The 18,384-nt window shown below is 36.9% G+C and overlaps 1 protein-coding gene across 1 annotated transcript; it reads left to right on the forward strand.

The window, feature by feature from the left end:
• Positions 1–1,702: 1,702 nt before the first annotated feature.
• On the forward strand, positions 1,703–17,275 carry impg2a (interphotoreceptor matrix proteoglycan 2a). The gene is made up of 21 exons (XM_039656082.2): positions 1,703–1,835; positions 1,917–2,120; positions 4,037–4,203; positions 4,349–4,374; positions 4,529–4,555; positions 4,707–4,735; positions 5,245–5,375; positions 5,558–5,722; positions 5,828–5,886; positions 6,834–6,854; positions 7,150–7,340; positions 7,440–7,483; positions 8,019–8,205; positions 8,420–9,447; positions 12,162–12,381; positions 12,510–12,720; positions 13,131–13,319; positions 15,208–15,409; positions 15,582–15,661; positions 15,744–15,820; positions 15,978–17,275. The coding sequence occupies exons 1-20, from the start codon at positions 1,757–1,759 to the stop codon at positions 15,778–15,780; spliced, it is 3,297 nt and encodes a 1,098-aa protein (XP_039512016.2). The 5' UTR covers positions 1,703–1,756; the 3' UTR covers positions 15,781–15,820; positions 15,978–17,275.
• The last annotated feature ends 1,109 nt before the right edge of the window (positions 17,276–18,384 follow it).

An 18,384-nucleotide genomic window follows, 5' to 3' on the forward strand; every position in this document is an offset into this window, starting at 1 on the left:
CAAGAACAATTGTTGTCCACACAATCTGTTTCTTCACTGAATAATTGTTCAGACTACCAGATGGACAGACACTTTTTTTTTTTTTTTACCAAAATGGAAAATATATAGAAACAGCAGTAATACAATAACAAACTGTATGCTTGTATGCTATCTGTGGTGGTTAATTTCTAAGAACACAGCCACTAAACCACCTGGACAGTAATTGTATTGTGGCTGATAAATTAGTGTGAGAGCACAGGAGGTTATTAAAACTACAAAATCCTGTCTTAGCCAGCCATGCAAGACACGCAAGGCCACATCTCCTCAAAAGACCCACATCTAAAACAATTTAGAATTAATTATTTCTCAACATAGTATCTGAGAAATCACACCCTTCTCTGACAGCCCAGTCAGTCAAGTGTTTAAGTGAATGGATGTGTGATTGCAGGTCCAATTCCATTCCATTGCTCTCTATGCCATGTATCAATGTAGAATGCCTTGAGCTGCTTTTTGCACATAAATGCAGCAGATTATTTCCACTAATGGTTGTAATAGATTCTATTTATGCTTTTTGTTTTGTCTAGCTAAGGTTTCTGGAAATGGCAGATCCCCTAATAAGTGTTGCTAACTAGTGAGCAGCTTGTGAGTCATGTTAGAAAAATAGCTAACATCACTATAGCACTTTTAAAGTAAGGATGAAAATTCCCTCTGGACATCTATTTTCTAAATGCATGTTATTAAATTTATCTCACTTTTGATTTTTTTTTTTTTTTTTGGCCTCAAAATGTTTAATCAAAATGTCTGTGAAACAATGAAGACTTCTCTCTGATGATGTATACCCAACTTCACCAATCATTTAGTCCGCTTAAACCCCACTACTATCTTACAATCAACTGCTAACACGTGCCGCCTCTACCCAATCAACAACCGATGGATATAGCTTACTCCCCACCCTACTTTTTTTCTTTTTTGAAAATGTGTTGCACTCAGATGTATGGCATATGGAATAAAAGATCTGGTGCTAATTCTGTTACATCACACAAATTTAAGTAGTTGGAACAAGCCCACACATTTTACTATTTCAAGTATAATGTTGCATACTTTTGGTCATGTAGTTTACGTGTTTATTGCCTTGTACTTTGCTATATTTCAATATATTTGTTATTTTTACTTTGTTTCATCACACCAGCTCACTGTATTAACAATGTGACTTAAGCTTCTTGATTGCAGTTCATTTGCAGTTGTTGTAGACTTTAAGGGTCATGCCATTAATACCTGTCCTCAACCTTACAGGTGGTCAAGTGTTCAGCTGAAAAGGGATTATAAGTGTCAAATTAGTTTGCCTTCATTCAGAACTTTTGGGATCCTATTGGGTTCAGGTTATTTATGCTTATCTGGCATATCACATTTTATCTTGTTTTGTCTTTCACCACCCATCTCTGGTTCCCTGCACATGTACTTTTTCTTAGCACTCTTGGTAAACTTCATTTCCGACGGTTGCTTCTTAATGAGCTCCTCTACAGGATTACTTAACAAGATTAGAAGAGAAAAAAAGAGAAAAATCCCTTTCCATCTGCCTACCTGCCACAGGATCGCCAGTTATACACCTGCTCTTTGAAGACCTAGATACTTTCTAACAATAATTATATACTGTCATTAATATCAGTGGATACTGTGTAACAGGTATGCACAGGTGTTGGAAGCTTTGGTTACATCGTCCGAAGTGAATCAGCAGCTATTGCAGAACAGCTTAATCTTCAAGCCACAGGAAGTCACTATGTGGAAGCTCATATGGACCTGCACCTTGTGTTGTTTAAGCTGCATTTTTGCAATAGGCCAGCTGGATATTACTGCAGGTATGTTTTGTGCATTGCATGTATGGGGGTTTGATGAAAGGATGATGCTATAATACATTTATGTGTTTATTTATGTTTTAGAGAAAGCTAAACGGATTCCCACACGTATGAACACAGATAAGCGCTCACAAAGATTGTTTCAAATGTTTGCCGAAAAGCCTGGAGACCAAGAACACTTGCCGAGACGTAAACGTAATGTTTTTCTGTCCAGTGGAGTACGCCTTTGCCATCAAGAAACAGTGCAGCAAGCCATCACTAACCACCTAAAATACTACCAGCTCAGAGGTGAGACACTATTGCAGTACTATTACTATTTATACTGGTACTATAGCTTCTAAATTAAATTAAGTTACATTCATTAATTTATTGTACATGTACAATTCAGTGTTGAAGAACTGAAAGTAACATTTGTGTCTGCTGCTCCCTTTTTGTAACATTCTAAAATTGTAAAAACAATCCTCTAAAAGTCCGTTTGTTGTGAGATTTTTGTAAAGATAAATCAAATTTTGTTACAATTAAGCAAATTAGGGTGAGTTTTAACTAATTTAACCACTCATCCTGTTGGCCCTTAATGACAATATCCGTTTGTTGGGAAAACAACAGCATGAGAATTGTTGATTTGCCTTATGGTATCTCTGTTTTAAGCTGCCTTAGTTCCTGAGCCTAACCAGATCATATTTATAAGATTCTGGTATGCCCTTTTATATAAATTACAACACAGCATGTTATTTACAGAACTCAAAAGATATTGCATTACAGGAATGGCTAAGAAGTGAATCTGAACTGGCTGAAAAAGGTTTCTGACATCTATGAGGAATGCATAAAAAAAAGGCTCACTATAAACTGACCATAAAATAACTAGTGCCCGAACAAGGAGATGGGTGAAGAAGGATTGAAAGTTTTTAGGATTTTATTAATAGGTAAGAGCAAGCAGGTGGTAGTCAGCCGAATAATTTGCCAAACATTAAAAAGTCTGGCGAATCATGAAGTTCTCGCAGATTTGATGATGCCACAATGCAGACTGCCGACCTGTGGTTAAGCCTGTGTTTATGGTAATTATCACCTTTAACATATTGTAAAAGTCTACATTATTGTCTCAGACCAAGACTCGACCCAAGTAAGAAGACTCAAAGCCCTTATGTTAAGAACACAAGATCAAGACTCCACAGAGGTTACCATTTATTTCATCAACTATAGTGCAAGAAGCTCTCTAAAGCTGACAGCTGGAATGAACGAAGAGATCTCATTATAGCGTTTGGCAGTTAGATCCACTCAAAGGTCCGGGTTGGACCACAGTTCACATGTGATTTCACCCTAACCAAATTAGTTGGCAGTATTGAGAGGTTAAAAGCCAGTTAACACATTGGAACTGAGCCAATAAGGTTAGAGCTTTTATATCCATTGCTGAGAATGAGGGTGTCAGCAGTCTTGTCTAAACAAACATTGAGACATTTCTTGCAAAGTAGCTTGAACCACAATGTCATTTGGATAGGTTATCGGTCAAAAAAATACACCCGGTAACACTTTAGAATACTGTTCCATCGTTAATGTATTACAATAAATGAGTAAGTAGCAGTTGAATGGGTTAGTTCAACCTCCCATGCCTCCCAGAGAACTACACTAAGTACTATTTATACAGGTTCATAATTAATGTGAATAATGCATTTAATGTATAATTAATTCTAAAATAAAGTTTATGTTAATCCACTAATGACTGAAGTATTACCAAATTAGAAGGAACTACTAATTATTGGAACCAAATCATAACTCAGTAATGACTGAAGTCATTGTAAGCTTTTGATGTCTATAATAATAGATTGGATTACGGTTACTAGAATGTTAATATTGCGTTACTCATTTGTCCTGTGTAGTTATTAATTTAATGACTAAAGGATTATGTAAAGTGTTATCCTAAATGTTAACGTCATGAGTCGTATGTTTGTTGTGGTAATTACAGCCTGGCTGTAGAGCCAAACACGTGAGTGTCCAATCCTCACTCAAGTGGTCAATCCTGTGAAATCAATACATAAGACAATTCAAAAGCTTGAATCATAATAAATGCAAAAGAGCTCTATCTTTTGAGATTAAAGACTTCCATTAAATTACGAGAAATGTTGCCCAATGGTACTCACACATACAAAGTGAGCAGTCTGATTGTGTTTAGCTGAACTTAATACAATACTGTTATTGTTGTTTTGCAGTGTGTCAGGAAGTTGTGTGGGAGGCCTTTAAAATCTTCTTGGAGCGCCTCCCCCGTCAGCAAGAGTACCAGAGCTGGATGAGCCAATGCCAGACCGAGAGAGTCTCCATACGGGAGATTGGCACGCACTTTAGCCAATTAGAGGAACACTTAGAACTTGTCTACAGAGTATGTAGCATAAGACAAGTATCATAACTTTGTACTAATTATGTTAGTTGATACTTCGATATGAGTACACTATTATGGGTCAGTGGTGCATGTTCATATCAGAATGCCTTACTTCTGTCTTTTGAATCTTTTTGGTCCATTGCAGAGACTTGCACAGACGGGACTGAAAAGGTGCAATAACATTTTCTTAAAACCCTTTTCACCCTCAATCCTTACTTTTTTAAATACCCCTTCTCTCCCAGCCATTTTATTCATTGTATTAGATGAGTTCTGTCTTACTGAGTCTGTTGTTCTCCTCACCTTTTATCTTCCTCTTTTTTCTCAGTAAGACACCTACATACTCAGTATGCAGGTATTACACCCTTTATACCCGTTCTTTATTTTTATTTTATTTTTTTAATAGACTGTGCAGTTAGAGATCTTGTGTGTGTGTGGTTTTACATTTGAAGGTCTGTTTAATATATAACTGTCTTTCTTTTTCCCCCTCTCTCTTTTTTTAACAGACCAGAGGATTCTTCCCATGAGCCACCAGGTCTGTCTGTGATGTGTTACATACTGATGCAGTATCATATATAAACTGTATAAAAAACTCTTACCTATTGAGAACATGCATGGATCATATTTGAAATGAATTTTGAAAATCAAAAAGAAAATTATATTTTAAAACCATTTGTTTTGTTTGTATTGTTCCATAATTTAAACAACAATTATTTATTAATCTCTTTGGTATGTTTTAGACAGTAATTTGCTATCAACTATCAACAGCAATTTCTAGATGTTTAGCAACTAGCTTCTTTTGCAACAGTTAGTGCTGATGCACATATTGTGGGAGAATGTAAAAAAAGCAAATGGCTTTAAACTGCCTTTTAGCGTTTGGTTTGAATTTCAGAGAATCCTTTTATGTTTTTCTAGGGCTATTTTAATGCAAACTTTGTTTGCAATTCAGATTGAGATGTTGTATTTGGAAATGTCAAGAAATAAACTTAAATAGATCTTATAACATGTGCCTGAACACCACAAATGATCTTCAAAACTTGGTAGGTGATGAGCTTCCAGCTGAGACTACTGCATTGGTGACCACAACGGTTCCAGATGAGGTCATCTCTGAGAGTGAGAAGGAAGTTACTGCAGAAGCACCATATGTTGTCGTGACAATGGCGCTGGATACTGAGGTAGACAGCTCAAATAGGCTGAAATAAACTGTTATCATTGATGAAGATATAATAAAAATGTAAGAGTGATGTCTAGGTCTAATGTGATGCACTCAGTGGTAGATGCAAAAAAATATACATATAAATACTTCTTAAATATTGAACACCTGCTAAACAAGGTTTGTGTGTATTGTCTGTGGTAGATCACTAATGAGATTGAGCAGGAGGCAGCTGCTTTGCCTACACATCCTCTGGTTGAACAGAGGGTGGAGCTGGCTTTGTTACTGTCTGGAGAACCATGGAGTGAAGAGCTGTTCAACTCCACCAGCAGTGAGCATCGCAGACTCACTCAGCAGATTACAGAGAAGGTACAATACACATTCACTTGCTTACATTTTTACACTGATGTTACGTCACTATTTTGTTTTGGATTTGTAACAAAATGTTCTGCCTATAATATGTCATTCTTCCAGATTTCTGCTGCTTTGGAGAAACTTACAGAATTTAAGAGTGTGTCAGTATTGAACATCAGGTGTGTTGTTTCATTCTGCGAGTTACAGTACAATACATTGGCTCCAAAAAGTATTTGGACACTTAGTTCACGTTTAAAAATGTATAAATATTATTGCATTAGACTAGAACATATGAAGCTATTTTAAGACGGATTTAGCACACATTTCAAGAAAAATGTTTTTAACAAAAAGAATTGTAATAGATTTTAAATAAAACAATGAATACACTAAATGAAATCCATACAACACTAATAGTTATGGTATATGATGCTGGTCAAAATAATCGATGAGAAGCGCTGTGGAAAATAATACTATATATGTGCATAAGTTCAGATGCAATAAGTACCATCTGAAAGTTTCTTCTAGAATGATAATTTTTATCACGCCCGTATATTTAAGTTTAGTCATTTCACTTAAGTGACTATTAATAGGTAATTGTCATTGCCATTTAACTTAAATATACAAGCTTGGTCAAAATTATCATTCTAGAAGAAAATTTCAGATGGCACTTAGAGGCATTTGCATCTGAACTATTCATACTGTATATAAATAGTGGAAAACGGTCTATTTGTTTGTGAATTGGGCTACTACACCGGTTGTGCTGTGTTTTTCTGACTCACCAAAAAGAACCGGTTTATAAGAATCATATCTGATTAAATTAAATTAAAACAATTTGGATTTGTATGGTACACTTAGGACCGACCCTCGACCCAACAGCAACTGGCAGTGTCACACCTAATTTACCCATACGTGATCAAGTGGGCACTCATGCAATGTAAAAGAAATGATGTACACTTGAGTGAACAAGACAGATGGAGGTTAGCGAGGGAAGGGAATAAAAAGTGGACTTAAACGCAGCCCTGGGACATTTCCATATGTATGATTAGACAATATGCATCATTAGTCTATCGTCTGCTATAGTTGTGAGACTATTGTACTAAAAATATGACCTTTATCTTTTCTGTAGGCCAGAGGTGGATTCCTCAAGGTAAATTACACTCGATTGTTTCCATGAATGCAGGTTAGTGAATGAGAGAACATATATTTTTGCAGTCTTTCCTTGAGTAAGTATAAACAAGCAAGAATCATGTTTATAATCATGCAATTACAATGGAAGTCTAAGTTTGTATATTAGGATTAAAATACCCAATGTTTGGAAGTTATAGCTACAAGACTTACAACTGATGATGTGAGACTATTGCAAATTTAGCCAATCTTTCAACTCATGCCATGATCATGTTCTGTCCCGTAGACTAAGTGTAATTATTGTTTCCTCTCTGCAGTGGTGATAAGGCAATACTGGTGGAATATGTTGTATCCCTCCGGACCAACAGTGAAGTAATCAGTAGTGAGACGCTGGACTTCATTAATCTTCAATCCAACATGGTCGAGGGCACCTTTAGTTACTCAGAGGGGCCCACAGTCCAGTACACCATTACTGACCTCCACCCTGACATCACTGAGGCTCTGCATGGTACTGCTCTACCTGCTTGTAGCTACTAGTCTTCTATGGTACATCTTGGCAGTCTTTAACGGTGTAATATTTTCTTGTTGTCAATGGAAACATTTCCAGAGGAAACCCATTCTACCGAGGAGTCACCAGACCCTGACCTCAAGGTGATTTAAGATTTCTGTCAAGATAAAAGTGAAGTTTGAAGTATACCATCAAGATATTTGCATATTCTTAAAATCCAAATTCTGATTCCTACTATTGGAGCACATTACTAGGGTTTTTGACAGGATATTGCTAGGCTAGGTTACAGTGATCTGGATGTTTTCTAGGGTATTGTAAAGAGATTACCTAAAGTAGGTAATAGGATGGCGTTCTAGGATGTTTACTAGCCGAAGCACACGCCCAAGTATATGGGATGTTCTGGTCTGTGTTTATACGTATAATGTCCTTCAATGTACTTTGTAAGTCTATCATGCTAGACTTTACCTCTACTTAACAAGGCACACAATTTGAGGTATTATTCTTGTCACATAGAACAAACAATTTGGTGTGGGTTATCTGCTGCCATAGTTTTCAACAAACTCCTAACTCTAAGAATGGAATAGCAGGAACAGTAATAGTAATGACAGCCTTAGCAAGCGCCATCAATAACTTTCACAAAGACTGAGAGCCAGCTGTTTCATTTCGTTTATTTTCTAGGATGACATTTTATCAGTAGAAAAACCATCAGAGTTGCCTGGAGAAGTGGCAAAGGAGGTCTTTACAATTAGTGACCATTTGGATACTACAATGTCAAAAGAGGAAGATATGGGAGAGCTGGATGTCATACATTTAGATGAGACCACACAACCGCTTATAGACTATCCCAGCGTCAGTTTCTCAGAGGGTAAGAACCAACATTCACATGTACAATGATTTACAGCAGAGATGTGAAATAATGCACTTGGAAGGTCAGTATCCTGCAGGGTTTAGCTTCAATCTGCCCAACACCTGAATTCTGCAGGACAATGGCCCTTCAGGAGAATAATTGACACCCCTGATTTAAACCAATATGCTGGTGAAATACTTGTGTCAAGATGCTTGTTTGTTCCTCTTTTCAGACATTCAAGACAAGGACTCGGTGTTACAGTTTTCCCCTAGCCAGACTCCTGCTGTGGAAGATGAAGCGGCTGGTCCTGCTATCGATGCCAAGCAAGACAGTGACATCACAATGGATGACCTTGACCCTGCCTCTGGATTTGGTATAATCGAAGAAAATTGGGTAACTGTTCTTACTACTGAAGCTCAAGAGCCAGTTGGAGATATAGAAGTTGATGAAGAGTTTTTGGTTAATGTAGATATGCCAAAGAAAGAGGACTATGAATTCTCCACAATTACAACAGTGGTTGAACAGGACCAGATCTTGCCTGAGAAAACCACAGAATTGATTACTGTTGAAGCTGGAGAAGATGAAAACCTACAACGTGGTAGTGATGCCCCGGCAAAGCCACCAGTCAAGGTGGCTGAGGCAGAATCTACCTCACAACCTGAGGAAGACCTCATATTACCTGCAGAAGAAGAGAGGCAAAAGGAAGACAACAAGCAAGAAATTGTTCTAACAGAAACACAAAATGATGAGGAAACTGAAGCTGCTGTGGTCACGAAGGAGAACTCAGAGGAGGCTGGAGAAGAGGAAGAATATGTTGACAGTACCACAATGGCACATGAGAACAAAGATTTTGTACCAACAGATGTTTCAGCTATACAGCTTTCAAAGGAAGTTCTAAAACAGGAAGAGATCCTATTGGTCACCATTAAACCAGCAAACCCAGTTTACTCAACATCGCTTTCACCTGAAATAGAACCACCCTTCTCCCTCTTCACCATGAAGACCCCAGAAGAGGTGGAGTTTGATTTAAATTCAGAGGTCATGACTACATTTCTGGATTTGATTGATTACAGAGAGGAAGAGGGTAGTGGTGTCTCTAGTGTCATTCAGGGCGATTCCAGCACTGCCTTGCCAACTAACCCTGGGCGGTCTTTGGTAGTGTTTTTCAGTCTTCGTGTAACTAACATGATTTTCTCTGAGGATTTGTTCAATAAGAGCTCTGCAGAGTACAAAGCCTTGGAGCAACGCTTCCTTGAACTGGTAGTGTACTTTCTCTAAAGTATATTGTACATATTCTTTTTCCTTTCCTTTTCCTACCACCACTTGTTCCTTCTCTTAACCCACATTTCCACTTATCAGTCCAAATCAAGAGTGTCCAATCCTACTCCTGTAGGGCCATCTTCCAGCACAGTTTAACTCCAGCCACAATAGGGGATTATCACGCTTCCGGGTTTCATGGGCGGGATTTGTCAACTTTGTGCATGTCCACTTCCGACGCAGTTCAACAATGCCTGAAACGAATGCTATTTATGTCACTGCTCTGTTCCACTTTGTAAATTTAACCAACAACGCCAACCCTACTTAAGTTTTCATGGATTCCTGACTGAATTGAGTATAAGGAAGAAGTGGATTAAAACTTTAAAATAAAACAAGGTAGCACGTTTGTTTGCAGCCGGCACTTTAGTGAATCAGACTAATTTACCAGGGATGCCGTATGAATAACCTTAGTGTAGTCCTTCATCAGTTCGCCAGTGAGATCGGTGATTCAACGGAAGTGGCAGTGCACAAAGATCACTGAATCCGGAAGTACTACATATCAGTGTGATAATCCCCTATTACACAGACCTGGGGCCAGTTGCATACACTGCTAAGATTAGTCTTACAAGTTAGTCATCAATTTTTTTTTTTTCTTTAAGACTGTTCATAACTTTTTGTCAGTTGCGTGAAAATGTAGATTGGTCTAATTTGATCCCGAAAAGTGAGACTTTACTTTTCCCCTTTACTATATTACCCTTAACTAACTTCTGTTGGTTATACTACTGTAGTTCTTAAGAAACAGTCTTTACATAATGGCTGTTTATGCGAATGTCCCCTGAACTTATTTATATATACCAAAGCTCTTCAACTCTAGTCCTGGGGCCCGTTTCAATAAGGAGGTTCAACCAACTCTGAGTTAAAGCTGGAACTCAGAGTTGACTTACCCTGAGATGGGAAACTCCGAGTTTTCGGTTACAGAACAGCTGAAATGAGTTAGTTCAATCAACTCTGAGTTGACTGACTCTGAGTTAAGCGCGTGCACCACAGCTATAAAAAGCCATTATCAATGGAGCGCAGATATTACGAGTCACCATGGCAACAGCGCCAGACAAAAAGAGGTGTTGGGTATAATTAATTACCAAGTAATCTAAATATTGTAATTTAATTAAAGGGATTACTCTTAATTCTTCTTTAATTTAAAATAAAATATGATGCAATTACATTAAATAGGCTACTGCATAAACTATAGACCAATTCAGTATAAAACAATAGTGGATTTAGCATACATTTTTAAAAGGTATATTTTTATATAACCTTCTCCCTCTACACACTTTGATCAATTCAAGAATAATTCATGCAATTGTATTGTTAATTTGAAAGCATTAAAAGTGCAGTTTCTTGTCTCTCCTCCTTGTATTAATCAAGTGGTTGAGGTTGATATAGGATTTAGTAATATGTAGACCAATACTTTCTAGAGATAGTAATTATTACATTAATCTAACTACACCGTTGAAGATGTCATTTGTTGTTAATAATTCATAACTATTTTAGAGTAACTGTTATAATATCAGAGGTGAAACTGGAAGAATGTTATTCAACCTAAAGTAGTCTACTATTACTTTGATACATTTTTACTTAAGTAAAAGTAAAAATACCAGTCTAAAAAATCTACTCAAGTAAAAAGTAGTTAGTTTAAAACATGAGTAAAAGTTGCTGAGTAACTTGTTTAACAGCTGGGGTGGGGTGGGGTGGGGGACTCCCCCATGTGGGGTTGTAACGTATGAGAGTTTCACAGTATGAGAACCGTCTCAGAAAATTTCACGGTTTATGGTATTAAACAATTGTTAAATATATAAACTGCATTATTAAATTACAGTTATTATTTTCATCAGTTAAAATGACAGTTAAATAAATTAAACATTTGTTCAATAAAACATAATATCAACTAACTTCAATAATTGATTATGATTATGATTGACATCTTATTTTTTATCATGAATAACTAAAATTTTATTACAATTTTTTCAATGATTTAATAGAAATATATTATCCAAAACAGTGGTAATCAAATAAAAGTTTAGCAAATGTTTTAATCCTTTTATTTTTTGGCAAAGTGCTGCAAAACAGATTTAGTCAATTAAACCATGGACAAACAATATATATATATTCCTTAAAGAATGTGTAAATACATTTTAGTATTATTGTTGGTGTTTAAACAGCACTTCCTCTTTAAAAAAGGGGAGGAGACCGCAAGAAACTCTGGGTTTACTGAAGAAAACCTGCTCCCGACCAGGTTAGGTTCACAGAGTAAGTTACCATGGTAACTGACTCTGAGTATAAGTTACCTCTCTTTCAGAAACGGGCTTGACTTACTCTGCTTTCTCGGGTTTGATATACCCCCCTTTCTGAAACGGAAAACCCAGAGTTTCCCTCATTTCAGGGTTAACATACTCAGAGTTTTCACTTAACCTCCTTTTTGAAACAGGCCCCTGGAGTGCCAGCTTTAACCCTTGCTTTAACCCTAACCAAACACACCCAAACAAGGCTAATTAAGTGTTCAGAATTGCTTGCAAATTACAGACAGGTGGGTTAGACTGTGATTGGTACTAAAGTCTGCAGGACACCGACCCTCCAGGACTGGAGTTGAAAAGGCCTGTTTTATACATTTTATGTTTGTGAGTTCATGAACTTATTATTGGGATTTTTATGTCCCTCAGTTGGTACCATATCTGCAGTCAAACCTCAGTCACTTTGAGAACCTGGAGATTTTGAACTTCAGAAATGGAAGTATTGTGGTGAATAACCGTATGAGGTTTGGGAAGCCTGTTCCACGTGAAGTCAATGCCGCTGTCTACCTCATTCTTGAGGACTTCTGCAACACAGCTTACCAGACCATGAACCTCGCCATTGACAAATATTCTTTGGATGTCGAATCAGGTAAGACAAATTCAGAAAACTCTCACTTTGGAAATGCAGACTCTATATAATGTGTTCAGGTACCTCCTCACATGCCACCTTTATGCAGCAGCTAATCATTGTGTTTGTATGGTTGTTTTTGTTTTTAGGGGAACATGCAGACCCATGCAAGTTTCAGGCTTGTAATGAGTTTTCAGAATGTACAGTGAACCGCTGGTCAGGTGAGGCTGAATGTGTGTGTAATGCTGGTTACTTCAGTGTGGACGGACTACCCTGCCAGAGCATCTGTGACCTTAAGCATGACTTCTGCCAGAATGATGGGAAATGTGATGTCATTCCCGGCCAAGGAGCCATCTGCAGGTATGTTTATTTAGATTATATAATGCTAAGTTTTTAATTAATTTTGTTCAAGATAATATACTGTACAGCGAGTCTACTACCTGGAGAACAGCATTCTCATTCATCTTGAAGTACGTAGATGCTAAGCTGGCATTTTCTTAAGGTGCATTTGGTGGGCCAAACTTGCCCTATTGGCCTCAATCATCATGTCCTCCTTATCATCCCCATATACTGATTGGCTTCATCACTCTGTCTCCTCTCCACCAATAAGTTGGTGTGTGGTGGGTGTTTTGGCGCAATATGACTAACTTTGTTGTTGGTGGTAAAGGAGATTCCTTCCCCCATTCTATGTAAAGCGCTTTGAGTACCCAAAAAAGCACTATATATATGTAACAAATTAGTATTATTATGTGTTTGTGTCTGCTCTGTAGATGCCGTGTGGGGGAAAACTGGTGGTACAGAGGGGAACATTGTGAAGAATATGTTTCTGAGCCACTCGTGGTTGGCATTGCTCTAGCATCTGTTGCTGGGTTCCTGATGGTGGCATCAGGAGTAATCTTCTTCTTAGCAAGAACTCTGAGAGACCAGTATGACAGGGATGAGATGGAGGACCAAGTACGGTAAGACACATTCTCTATCACAGTCAATCTGGGGTGTGTTTCCTGAACAATGATGTAACTGACTGCTTAACTACCATAGTACGATGCCTCATTGAAGAAACCAACTAGCTAGTAATGACTGTTTCTCGAAATCATTGTTGCAAATTGGTCTTTCAACCACAATGTCATGCAGGTGGTGGAGTAATAACTTCTTTTAATTAATCTGTTTGAGATTGAATTTGTGCTTGATTTTTTTTTACTCGCATACTTTCACTGTTCATTATAATATTCTTTCTATGGGCTATATGCACGCATAAGTTCCGCATTTGACGTAAGGATGCTCGTCCATTTCCGGTTGTGTAGATTAAAGCGGAGGAAAACCGGAGAAAACGGGATTATGGCAGAGTCTTCAATATTTACTGTCCTCCCGTCTTTGAAACGAAACGTACATACATTTAGATGTAATTTTATATATAGTTATTTATTTAATATAATTTTAAAAAGAAGCATAAACACAACGAGGGGTGTCTGTTTTATCTGTTTTTGTGACTAACGTTTCATTAGTATAACCATGGAGTATAAAATTCAATATAAATTCTCGGTATTGCATTGGACTCTATGATCGGCGGAAGTTATCGAGCATCCTTAATCCTTCACCGGAAATAACGCCGTGCATAGAGCCCATTAAAGTCTTTGTTTGTAAGTGAGCTTCAGTACATGAAAGCATTACCTTAGAAGACTGAGCCAATTTCAGAGCCAATCACCTGACATGGACCCTTGATAAGTGTTTGACCTTGAATAAAGTAGCCTTGAGCTTCACAATAAAGCATGCAAGCATGATATTTTAATTTCAAATCTCAATAAAAGCTAAATTAAACCATTATATTGTAATGGTGATGAATGCGATTTTACAAATTGTCCAATGAAAAGTTTTAAATTTTGCATGACACACTAAACCAAGTCAAATCTTGAAATTAATTAACTATTGAAATGATTTTGAATGAGTCAGTTACATATACATTTAAAGTGCCCCATTATGCTTTTTCAAGTTTTCCCTTTCATGCAATGTGTAATATAGCTGTTTGTGAATGTTAAAGGTCTGCAAAGTTTTAAAGATCAAAGTGTATGACAAATAAATTTGTCTCTTAAAAGAAAGAATAGATTCTGAACTGCCTAAACGAGTTGTCAGCAAGTCCAGTCTCACTTCCTGTTACATATCTATGTAGCAATTTCCCACCTTCAAACATTGTAGGTGTAGCTGGGGTCTGGAAGAGTTTGGTTCGTATTGTCAACATAGACAAGATGCTGTTTTCTGCATTGCAAATCCAATTTGCATACATTTCAAAAGGATGAGGACTCACTTTGGAATTGATGGTGAAAAATGTTGCCATTTTTACTGTTCGTATCACTGTGTGTACAAGCGTTCGCTGAAATTCAGATATACTGTAGTAATGGCCGTTTTGTTTCCGTCACACACTATAACCTGTTGACCAATCACAACAGGCTGGGCCATCTGACCAATTAGAGCAGAGTAGGCTAGCGGAAAGTAGGGTTTTAGAGAGACTAATCATTTATGATCATTTAATTATTTTTTATCTTTGCATGTAAATTTATTGTAGAAAACCTCCAAAACAAAATTAGCTTTTTTAAATTAGCATAATTTTAAACTTTTCTAATGGCATAATAGGGGCACTTTAATGTTCTTTTTTCTCACACTTAAATCTCTTTAATTACTGCATGTCCATGACCTAGGAAGAAGTTTCTCCAGTAATGCCATTATGAGATTTGATCCCTTGACCTTGACTCTTTAGGCCATGACTTCTTACCCCTGTGGATTTAACTATGGCTGTTACAACTTTGTGTGTGTGTGTGTGTGTGTGTGTGTGTGTGTGTACATGTTTGTATGAAGGGGAGAGGACAGGCCACCATTTATAGACACAGCCACTAAGTATAACCCCATGTTCGAGAGCGATTTAACGACAGGCTACAGCCATTACTACCAGCGGTACCCAGAGCCCCCAGTCCACAGCAGTGCCAGTGCGGAAGCATCCACTGACTTCAGCAGTGAAGAGATACGCCATATTTATGAGAACAGCGAACTTACCAAGGAGGTATGGGTCTGTGTGCATAAATATAGAGTAATATATTGATAACATAAATTAATGGTATACCCATTTAGGGGTCAGCAAGTGAATTTTCTTTATATTTTTTTTTTTAAACTGTATGAGCAAGTGTGTGATGCATGTAGTTTTTGGAATTTATCTCTTCCTGTCCATTCCATAGGAGATTCAAGATCGCATACGCATCCTTGAACTCTACACGAGAGATCGCCAGTTTGCAGATTTTTTGCAGCAGCATCAAATGTAAGTATGTCTTTGCTTGCTTATTCAGTATAGCTTTGCATATTTTTGCCCCTCATGTTTTGTTTTTGTTTTATTTAATCAGAACAATGGATAATCGAAGAGAAAGTTCCTCAACATAGGACATATGTCCAAGATCCTGCTGGGTGCATGACATTGAAGGTGATGGCAATGTTATGAGAACTGCATGTTATGCTGTTTTGTTGCATCTAGTGTAAACATAAGTGGAACTTTAAGGCTTTTGTCTAATCTCTTTTATTATATTTTTGTATTCTAAAACATTGTTTGTATTGATTTTCTTGTTGTGTTCCACTTCCAGAAACTTGCCTTGTCTTTTGGGAAATGACCTCTCAGTGATTCCTGAGCAAAAGCCTCTCATTTTCCTGTTAGAGACTTTGGCCATCACAAATAAAAATGTTTAACAATAGATCTTTCTTAAAATAAGCTATTTTGTCGCTTTTATTATTATATTTGCCCTACTGTTAAAGACCATTTCACTTTTTTCTTTATTAGAACAAGATCGCAGTCACAGACAATGCCATTGGTTGACATTTTTGTTAGTGCCTTATTCTTATAGTTGTGGTCCATCTCTCAGCCAAACAATCTCAGCCAAACAATCTGGTTTTCAGAGGAAAATATCCCTGATGCATTATTCTTGAAAGTTACTTGATTCACAGACCATCAATGTTCTATTTATTTTTTTATTCTTTGAAACCTTTTATTAGATTAACTGCTTGTCAGAAATTTCAAGACAAAATAAACAGCTAATTTTAATGTTTATTTTATTGAATATCAAAAATGTTTGAAAATTAACTGAAAACGTACAAAACAATAAAAAGTGGCCTCTAATATGTGATAAGAAAGAAGAAAAAAACACTGCAAAGTCCAATGTTATTTTGAAAAGTAGATTTGTCTCTTTAAATTTTTGTTTGAAGATTGTGAGTATTAACAGGGGTTACAGTTTTATTATGCAACAATAATGTATATTATCATTGTTTTAACTGCCCTTAACGGAGTGGCTCCTTTAAGCCAAAATCTCTTTAAGGCAAGTCACTTCACTTGGCAGCCATCTTCGGCAGCTGTTTTCTATGTAGGCTACAGTGTGTAATAGTCATATAAGTACAGTTCCTATATGCTTGAATGAAGAAAGACCAAAATCTTCAAACACGTTTGTTTCAGAAACATATTTCAAATCAGCAATAAAATATCATAAATCTTGCTTCTTAAGCTTAAATCATCGTTCATATGACAAAAAGGCTAGATTTCGATTCCTACTGCTATTTAGTGTGGCAGCTTTTTTTCAGTGAGTTGTCTGTCACCACTTCTTTGCAATAATTGACATTTGTATGTATTGTTTTACATTATTTATTGTATTTAAATTTGTATCAGTTGGTATAGTTCAGTAACAAATGATATTACTGTCATCATTTAAATGCATAATTACTCATGTGGGCAAATGATTTGACGACAATTGTCATATTTGTGTGGTGGATTATGCCTTTAAGAATTAAATGTTGTTATACTGAAGACTTTTATTTACAAGTTTTATTACAGGTACTAAGTCATTGTTGACAGTCTATGGTTTATTGCCATTTTGTCCCTGGGTGTTAATTTAGTCTGAAGTGATGTCTTTTCCTGAGTTGGTCTGCTGCTCTTTCACGTATCACAGCTAATTTAGGAGTACAGAGAGCTCACTACAATTAGTCAAAGCTGAGATTACGGCCCAGATTACAGGGATTTACTGTACCTGCAGTGCAGCCTATGCTGTAAACATGGAGATGTGACTGTTTGTTTTTCTATTATACCATGAAAATTTTTACTTGTAAATGGCTCTAATATATGTATACACAGTGAGGTCTATAGTCTTAGACAGACTGCATATGTGCAATAGTAGGCTATCATGAGTGTTTGGAAGGCGTTTTTGGATGAAAATGAAAAGCTGTCCTGAGTCGCATGCTTCATTTTCTTGATTTTATGAGAAACAAATGGACACCAGTGTGGTAATGTGCACCACTGGAAAGGCATAATTATGCATAATTAATATGCTAGTGTTATTATAACCAATGAGAGCATGAGAAAAGACTACAATAAGAATCAGACTGGGTAGGCTACTTGAGCCACAAAGAAATGGGCTCCCCCCCCTCTCTTCAATATCAGCAGTGAAAGAGATCTGATGGTCCAGTGATTTTGTAAACATGTCAAGTTTAATTGAATAACTTGCAGTTGCACTTCAGAATTTAATCTCTAGAGGGCGTTGTTTGGGTTTACTATTTAAAAGTGCTCAATGGATCACACTACATGATCAAGTGGCTGTTGTAAAATTCCTATGCTGCTCTATTTCAGGTTCTGCTTTGGATATGAGAGAGTGTTTACACTATTGATGTTGCAACAGTTCTTGTGTGATGGGAGAAACTAAGCTTTTCGAATCTCTAATTCAAATGAACCAATAGAGTGGTGTCAGAATTGAAGCCAACTCATCCTGGTTCCCTACTAAAAACCCAATAGTACTTTTGGATTAGTATATTAAATAAGGTCTGTGACTAACAAAAGCTTATAAGCTTACACTATTTGTTCATCTTTATAATCTTCACAAATGAAAACTACTTTAATGAATTTTGAAGTATAAATACAATCGGCATATCAAAAGCTTAACGTATGCTATGGTCACAATGACTTCAATGTCACCATCACTAAGCTCCTGACAACTTTTTCAGGTTTTGTTTAAA

The sequence above is a fragment of the Pimephales promelas genome, chromosome 7 (genome assembly GCF_988280905.1).
Source record: "Pimephales promelas chromosome 7, fPimPro1.hap1.1, whole genome shotgun sequence".
In the NCBI taxonomy this organism is placed as follows: domain Eukaryota; kingdom Metazoa; phylum Chordata; class Actinopteri; order Cypriniformes; family Leuciscidae; genus Pimephales; species Pimephales promelas.